This window comes from Ranitomeya imitator, chromosome 10 (assembly GCF_032444005.1).
Source record: "Ranitomeya imitator isolate aRanImi1 chromosome 10, aRanImi1.pri, whole genome shotgun sequence".
NCBI classification, from domain to species: Eukaryota; Metazoa; Chordata; class Amphibia; order Anura; family Dendrobatidae; genus Ranitomeya; species Ranitomeya imitator.
The window spans coordinates 42,253,404-42,262,559 of record NC_091291.1 but is presented as its reverse complement, the minus strand read 5'-3'; the positions used below and the strand labels follow the sequence as shown (position 1 = coordinate 42,262,559).

General features: G+C 39.0%; 1 protein-coding gene across 1 annotated transcript; it reads right to left on the bottom strand.

The window, feature by feature from the left end:
• Positions 1-415: 415 nt before the first annotated feature.
• FGF21 (fibroblast growth factor 21) lies at positions 416-4,967 on the bottom strand. The gene is made up of 3 exons (XM_069741392.1): positions 4,440-4,967; positions 2,655-2,758; positions 416-1,832 (listed from the first exon to the last, which is right to left on the bottom strand). The coding sequence occupies exons 1-3, from the start codon at positions 4,702-4,704 to the stop codon at positions 1,539-1,541; spliced, it is 663 nt and encodes a 220-aa protein (XP_069597493.1). The 5' UTR covers positions 4,705-4,967; the 3' UTR covers positions 416-1,538.
• Between the last annotated feature and the right edge of the window lie 4,189 nt (positions 4,968-9,156).

The window sequence follows — 9,156 nt, the reverse complement described above, 5'->3', positions numbered from 1 at the left end:
TTAGTGTGACGGTACCTTTAGAAACGTTGGATCCCCTTCAGACGCCTCTCCAACAACCAAACCAGATCACGTTGCACTGATGAAGGGCAACATCCCGAAACATAGTGTCTGCAAATTGAGATTCTGGTTTGGCTTTTATCCTAAATCATGTGACAAGGCTCGTTAAAGGGTCGACATTGACTTTTAGGATTGCTACTTCCGATTGGTGGCAGTAGGGTTGTACTCCTCGTTCTCTCTGAAAAGACTATTTGCATATGTGACTGATTGAAATAGTCACACTCAAAGAGACATGGAAACAGCTGGAATAATGTGATTTGTAAAGTAGACATAGTAACTTTGTGATTTCCCTCCACTTCCATAAGAACGCAATAATTTACGGTAATAAGTAGTATAAAAGGACACATACAAATAGTCAGTTTCAAAAATAGATGCCCATTTTTATTTAAATAAATAATCTCTGTGCATGATGAAACAATAAATAGAATAACTATTATTTCATAATAGCAATAAATAAATAGGATAAATAAATAATATAGAACATAAACTAATAGTAACAAAAAAATACATACATTACGCAAGACATTACATTGTTCCAAAACTGATGCTCATCGCGGCATAACTCTCCATGGATATGTTTATACGCGACAGATTATTCACAAAAATTTCTATGACCGAAAAAATCCATTGTGGTTTGGATAATGTGCTAATGGATTTCTGCATGACCCATTAAGATGAATAAGACATTTTTTCAATAAATATACTACAGATTAATATTTGTATCTGCCTCAAGGTTATCACCTTCAGGTTTATTGATTTTAAGGCTTTTTTTTAACTTTTCTGATGGTTTGGCTACAGAGAGCACGTCATCAAGTTGAGGCTCTAACAAAGCAGTTTGTTGTAGTATTTCGTACCTTCCTGTAGCTGAAGTAGATGAAACAGTTCCCCACTTATTAGGAAACAATATCGGTTTTAGCTTCACAAAAAATGCATCGAAACTCCATTAAAATGGCATTGTATAAACCAGACCTTAGGGTCTGTCAATGTGAAGGTTTGGGGCAGTTCATAAGAGAAACAACAGGTCATGATTAAAGGGCGAAAACACACAATGAATGTAGAATAGTCTGCGAAAAGTGGAAAGTCTTGTGGGATTTGCATAACGTATAGTTACATAAATAGAATAAAACTAAAATTTCACATGACAATAGGAAACATTTGGACATCCACTTGATCTTCTAAATCTTGAAAAATCTATTTCCAAGATCATTCGAATGGGGGTCTCCACAAATATTATAAGAGGGCATGGAGACGTCAGGTTTGAAAGGCCTTCAACTAAATTTAAAAAAGTCCTCAAGCAATATGGCCATCCTGCAAAGGAAAGGATTTCCAAAAAGTGTCTTTCCAAGTGTCTCATGCATAGACTTTAGGTCTACCTTTTTTAAGGCCTTCCATTCTTTAATTGTTCTTGATTTTTGCTCTTTAGCAAATTAGGATCAATGGAGAAACCTTGTTTATGATGCAAGCAATAGTATCTTCGCTGACTAAGAATCCAGGCTGGGACTGAAGATGTTGGACTTGTCTATCATATCGAAAGGATCTTCTGAGTCTAAGTAGCTTCCAGGATGATCATCGTAAGTATGATCTGCTGCGTATAATGATTCCAAGGGAATAGAGTTCTCCAGTGGCATAAAACGGACCATCTGTTTGCCAAATTGGTGCCCTCCTCTGGTTGGAGTTAGGGTGAGGGCAGCAGGATGATTTTCTGAGTAATACAGGTTGTACCCGTCGGTTAGTGGCACTTCGCGGAAGTTGCAATCATCTTCTTTATAAACCATCTGTTAAGATAGCCATTAGATAAAAAAGTTACATTTAGTTTGTTTATTTTTATTTACAAATAGTCACAGAAAAGTGATAAACACTAAACACTGTTTGAGATAACCAGCAATAACTTTCGTGAATAATTATTTTCTGGTAATCTTGTCTAGATAGGGGTGGACTTCTCAAAAGGGCTGATCTTTTGGAAAGTTTCTGCTTTATTAATATTCTGATTTGCAACTACAGGATACACAACAAATATTTGGGCTGTTTCACTAGTCCATTGAACTGGGGCATCTACAAGATAGTCTCAAAGAGTAAACCACTAGCCACACATCTCGGAAGAGGTAGACCGGAGACTACCGGGTGACTTGGAGGGGGCGCTAAGAGATAAGATACAGATGATTACATATTTAATATGGCTTGTTATATATGTTTCCAATGGGATCCAATTGCAAAATAAAACAGCAACCTCCCACAAACATTTTGAGGGCTGCGAGTTTCAAAGCTCAATGCAGATAACAATTCTATCTTATCTAAATGTATAAAAGGTTCAATAACCATATAGTTTTAAAGGCTTGTTTTCCTATTTCTGGAGACTATTATAGTTAGTAGTAACTACTACTCCGAGTCCTAATCGCAAAGGTCATGAATATATTCTGTTTTGTTCTCGTTTACTGTGTGGCTTCAAATTGTGACCCCAAAAGAGTCAGAAATAAATCATTAGAGGTCTGTCTGCTCTGTGCTTTTTGGATCAGGTAAACATTAGTGGTCAGCATTAAGTTGTCCAATGGATGGTGGAGACCATGGGCAACGAGCTACACTTTCCCTAAAACACTTACCGATCCGTACAGGTGGTGCCGGGAGTCCATGCAAAGATACCGAGTCGTTTTCAGTGCTCTAATTACCAAAATACTTGGTTTTACAGCTTTGATTTCCAGCAGACCTAAAGAAAAATATCTAGTGTTAGTTCTGCAAGAACAATGGATTAAAATTATGCTGGATCAGAACATTACAATTCTGGGATGTATTTAAAAGCAAAGTCTGATGTCAAAAAGGAAAAAGCGAAAATCTACGGTTCAAAAATGAACTCATAGTGGTTACATCATATCTATAGTGCACATGACCTCTACAGCCAATCACTAGACTCGGCGGTCTCGTGATTTCTACCTCGTCATTACCGCTGAGGCCAGTGATTGGCTGCAGAGGTGATATTCACTGTAGCCATGATATCACTGCTACATCCTGAAGGGAAGCGACAGAGAAGCAATGGGGGTGAATAAAGCTCCAATTATCATTTTTAAACATAGAATCCCATTGATTAAAAAACATTGTTCTTGCAAAAACCTTTTGGAGAGGATCAGTGACTGCAAAATTACAATTCTGTAATGGAAATGTCCTATCCTGTCTTCCATTAACATCCCAGCTACTGGCCATGGTCCTGAGATTCTGACCTCTGCACCTTCAACCACGGTTTGTGCAAGTGAAAGACATCTTGCGTTATCAATCTCTTCTCTTAGCCGAAGGACTTGTACTTAGAAAACTATGCATTCAGCCTTTATATGGAGAGCCATGTAAGTAATCTATGAGTAACTAAGCTGTTCTTATTCTGGGGAACCCATTAATTTCATCGACCATATTTAATATGGCCTCTGCAGTGGAAATATGTAGTCCTCGACAACTTCCATCAGGAAGTCAGTTTCATCGGTCCCCATAATAAATGAGTTCTAATAAGAACTCTCCTGGTAATCACACGGCAATAATGTGCCTTCATCTGAAGATCCGGACCATGTACACACTTACATAAACCTTCTAAACCATCCTAAGGCATCCATTGAAGGTTGTAATGATAAAACGACTATTCTTCATAAACATTGCCACATGTCTCACTCCTATCTACACTTTATCCACGGTAATTCATAGTCTTGCTCATTTACGGACGGCCAGGAGTGCGTTATGTCATGAGTCTGATGTAATGCTGGTGATATAGCAATTAGTGCCATAAATACAATTATTGGTATAGTATAAAAGAGCCGCCAGCAGACGCACAGTGACCTTTGAATTTTTATTTACTTCCTTTAGGGACACAATCAGATAACTCTATATTATATGAATTAACGACAACTTTCATAGTTCACATGTGCATCAACACGGAATCAAAGGAGCTTACAAAATAATAATTGCACTATTGCTATGTACTAGTTTGTGTTTTATGATACATTAGATCATTTTCTTGCTTGGATGTTTCATGTTTTGTTTTGTTGTTTTGTTAATGTACTACTGTTTTTGGCAATGATAAAGTTTAGAGTCAATTCACGGACGGAGGTCGAAGCCTGACTGCAGAGTCATCGTGAGAACAAGAAATGCTGTCTAACACTCTCCAAAAGATATTGTGATCACAGTTAACCCATTTCACATTCGCAAGGGACCAGAAAGCTGATGGAGAGAACTAACGATTTCCCTATATTTTTGACGACTCTTTAAGACCAGATTTTCAAAACAGCCCCCCCATGTCCACACTTAGTAGCAGAATTTTGCGCACATCTGAATTTTTGAATTTTCAATAGAAACAAGAATAACCGTGAACATATAAATAGTAAAATAAAAACTGAAACGGATATACTCACTATATATGTTCTTCTCCTTGGTGCCACTGACTTTTCCTTCAGGGGTGATCTGGAGATGTAGATGTGTGTGCTCATTATCTGCATAGAGATGTCTTAGTCGTACTTGGTCTGCAAAGCCAAAAATAGGGCTGTTGTCTCTGATAGGACTAGCTAGTGCCCTTTTCGTGTTACTGAGAGCCAATGCAATGAGATAAAACCCCTTCACTAAGAACCCTCGCTTTAAGGCAAATCGTCGTCCTTCCATTATGGTCATGTAATGGTCCATAAGAATAAATAATGACGCAAAATACAATATAAATGCAAAAATAAAAATCAAATTTAAACTATAAATACTATACAAAAATGGATTTTTGTTTGTGTCCAATAAAAAAGAATTCGGTAGAAAAGATAAAATAAATAAATAACTCCTATAGAGAAATAGAAACTGTCTGTGCCCTGGGAATACCTAGTTCTCTTAGTTTGAACTCACGTTTCTAATGACAAAAACGAAGACGAGGAGACCTATTTATACTCTGGTACTCTGGTCTTTAACCCTTGCCACCAGCAATTTGACTGTGATTTTTTTTTTCTTTTCTGTCCCCCCCACCCCAGATCTGAGTCACTGAGCATGAGAAGTTCACTTAAAGCAGAATGTGCTATTTACTTTTTTGCTAGCCGGGGGAAGCACATTACAGTAAACATTTTTTCATGCTTCCGACCAGAGATCACCAGGGCTGGGGTTACAAAATGATGCAACATTGAATGGTGATATAAACTGTTTGGGGAGAAGGCGGAGGGAACGGTGCTTCACCCATTAACCCTTACCCTGCTGCTTATCCCTCCTCAGTGCACTGTTATTTTTAGGCATTAATAGAAAGGGAAATGTCACTTGTTTGTTTAGTATCTTTTCTTCTACTGTATGTATTACCTCTGTTCCTTTTCCATCACCTTTTGGAAAACAGATTACAGTCTTTATCAGCAAGGAATTTAATTTTGCAGATTTAGTTCTAAACTCCCGTAGGAATAAATATTCTGCACCTGAAACAAGCCTATTTTGGGATTATATAATGTTACTATAATAAACAGAAACCTGTGAAACCCATAAAGGCAACAGGTTTCTGCTAATAACCAAGAAAAATTATCTTTCACAATTGGTGCAGAATCCAACCAGAGGAGCAGCACTTTTAGACCTAATACTATCTAATAGACCTGACAGAATAACAAATCTGCAGGTGGTTGGGCATTTAGAAAATAGCGACCACAATATTGTGCAGTTTCACCTGTCTTTCACTAGGGGGACTTGTCAGGGAGTCACAAAAACATTGAACTTTAGGAAGGCAAAGTTTGAACAGCTTAGAGATGCCCTTAATCTGGTAGACTGGGACAATATCCTCAGAAATGAGAATACAGATAATAAATGGGAAATGTTTAAGAACATCCTAAATAGGCAGTGTAAGCGGTTTATACCTTGTGGGAATAAAAGGACTAGAAATAGGAAAAACCCAATGTGGCTAAACAAAGAAGTAAGACAGGCAATTAACAGTAAAAAGAAAGCATTTGCACTACTAAAGCAGGATGGCACCATTGAAGCTCTAAAAAATTATAGGGAGAAAAATACTTTATCTAAAAAACTAATTAAAGCTGCCAAAAAGGAAACAGAGAAGCACATTGCTAAGGAGAGTAAAACTAATCCCAAACTGTTCTTCAACTATATCAATAGTAAAAGAATAAAAACTGAAAATGTAGGCCCCTTAAAAAATAGTGAGGAAAGAATGGTTGTAGATGACGAGGAAAAAGCTAACATATTAAACACCTTCTTCTCCACGGTATTCACGGTGGAAAATGAAATGCTAGGTGAAATCCCAAGAAACAATGAAAACCCTATATTAAGGGTCACCAATCTAACCCAAGAAGAGGTGCGAAACCGGCTAAATAAGATTAAAATAGATAAATCTCCGGGTCCGGATGGCATACACCCACGAGTACTAAGAGAACTAAGTAATGTAATAGATAAACCATTATTTCTTATTTTTAGTGACTCTATAGCGACAGGGTCTGTTCCGCAGGATTGGCGCATAGCAAATGTGGTGCCAATATTCAAAAAGGGCTCTAAAAGTGAACCTGGAAATTATAGGCCAGTAAGTCTAACCTCTATTGTTGGTAAAATATTTGAAGGGTTTCTGAGGGATGTTATTCTGGATTATCTCAATGAGAATAACTGTTTAACTCCATATCAGCATGGGTTTATGAGAAATCGCTCCTGTCAAACCAATCTAATCAGTTATTATGAAGAGGTAAGCTATAGACTGGACCACGGTGAGTCATTGGACGTGGTATATCTCGATTTTTCCAAAGCGTTTGATACCGTGCCGCACAAGAGGTTGGTACACAAAATGAGAATGCTTGGTCTGGGGGAAAATGTGTGTAAATGGGTTAGTAACTGGCTTAGTGATAGAAAGCAGAGGGTGGTTATAAATGGTATAGTCTCTAACTGGGTCGCTGTGACCAGTGGGGTACCGCAGGGGTCAGTATTGGGACCTGTTCTCTTCAACATATTCATTAATGATCTGGTAGAAGGTTTACACAGTAAAATATCGATATTTGCAGATGATACAAAACTATGTAAAGCAGTTAATACAAGAGAAGATAGTATTCTGCTACAGATGGATCTGGATAAGTTGGAAACTTGGGCTGAAAGGTGGCAGATGAGGTTTAACAATGATAAATGTAAGGTTATACACATGGGAAGAGGGAATCAATATCACCATTACACACTGAACGGGAAACCACTGGGTAAATCTGACAGGGAGAAGGACTTGGGGATCCTAGTTAATGATAAACTTACCTGGAGCAGCCAGTGCCAGGCAGCAGCTGCCAAGGCAAACAGGATCATGGGGTGCATTAAAAGAGGTCTGGATACACATGATGAGAGCATTATACTGCCTCTGTACAAATCCCTAGTTAGACCGCACATGGAGTACTGTGTCCAGTTTTGGGCACCGGTGCTCAGGAAGGATATAATGGAACTAGAGAGAGTACAAAGGAGGGCAACAAAATTAATAAAGGGGATGGGAGAACTACAATACCCAGATAGATTAGCGAAATTAGGATTATTTAGTCTAGAAAAAAGACGACTGAGGGGCGATCTAATAACCATGTATAAGTATATAAGGGGACAATACAAATATCTCGCTGAGGATCTGTTTATACCAAGGAAGGTGACGGGCACAAGGGGGCATTCTTTGCGTCTGGAGGAGAGAAGGTTTTTCCACCAACATAGAAGAGGATTCTTTACTGTTAGGGCAGTGAGAATCTGGAATTGCTTGCCTGAGGAGGTGGTGATGGCGAACTCAGTCGAGGGGTTCAAGAGAGGCCTGGATGTCTTCCTGGAGCAGAACAATATTGTATCATACAATTATTAGGTTCTGTAGAAGGACGTAGATCTGGGTATTTATTATGATGGAATATAGGCTGAACTGGATGGACAAATGTCTTTTTTCGGCCTTACTAACTATGTTACTATGGTACTATGTTACTCATTAGATTAGTTTGGCTCCCACTTTTGTTCTAACCATCCAGAGAGTGAGAAAACTGTTTCATGCCTCAACATTCAAGTCTATGGGCCCGATTCATATAAAGCTTTCAAAAGTTTTCAAAAGTCACCAACTCAGAGCTGTAGCTAAATTTTGCGGCTTTTGGCATCTTTTTACGTCAGTTTGTCCCAGGAGAATGGAGTGCCGCTGGGGCATGACGCAAACAGCTCATCTACTTCACGACAAGGTCTCACATGCCATAAGTTCCTCAAGTGAGGTTTCTGGCACAGCACATGGAGGTGTGCAGCACTCGTCAGACACTCTAGATCAGTGTTCCCCAACTCCGGTCCTCAAGAGCCACCAACAGGTCATGTTTTCAAGATATCCTTAATATTGCACAGGTGATGGAATTATTGCCTGTGCAGGTGATGCAGTTATCACCTGTGCAATACTAAGGAAATACTGAAAACATGACCTGTTGGTGGCTCTTGAGGAGCGGAGTTGGGGAACACTGCCCTAGATTCATGAAGAGTCATCCACCCTTTCTTCAATCAGGACCACTTTTCCCACTGCAGCTCCATGGGATTGACAGATCTCCAGCTAAATACACATTTGAGAGAGATCTGTCAATCAGCTGAAGCAGTGCTGGGTGAAGCCAGCCCGGGGCGGAGACTTATTACTATCCTCTCTTCCAATGCATCCAAGCTAAATCTTCAAACTGGGTTTTTTTCTGAAATTTTGGAGCATAGCAAAGGAACATGTACCTGGCTGTAATTGGGCAGCCAGGTTCTGATTCATGCTTCATTCATGATTCATTCGTGGATTGTGCAGCATGAATTGACTGATAGATTCGCTTAAAAAAAAAAATTAAAACACTTATGTGTTGTTTCAGTACTTTTGTGATGGTATTAATAGTTCTATTGTGATATTAGTCAGAATTATATGATAATATCCAATCTATATGTATAATCGTCTAAGGTCCACTTCCGTCTGTTTGTCTGTCTGTAACAGAAATCACGTGTCGCTGATTGGTCGCGGCCAGCTGGGCGCAACCAATCAGTGACAGGCACAGTCTGGCCGCGAATTGGCTCCTCCTTACTCCCCTCCAGTCAGCACCCACATAGCGTTTTAACAGTCTGTTAACGCTGCCAATAACCCTATAAGTGTGACCAACTTTTTACTATTGATGCTGCCTATGCAGCATC

Bases quoted from the DNA above. Each gene is read 5' to 3' on its own strand.
- FGF21 (XM_069741392.1), bottom strand. From the start codon at position 4,704: ATGGACCATTACATGACCATAATGGAAGGACGACGATTTGCCTTAAAG. The intron at 2,759-4,439 runs GTGAGTATATCC...ATTTTTCTTTAG, and splicing joins CAAGGAGAAGAACATATATA to GTCTGCTGGAAATCAAAGCT. The intron at 1,833-2,654 runs GTAAGTGTTTTA...CTATCTTAACAG, and splicing joins GGCACCACCTGTACGGATCG to ATGGTTTATAAAGAAGATGA.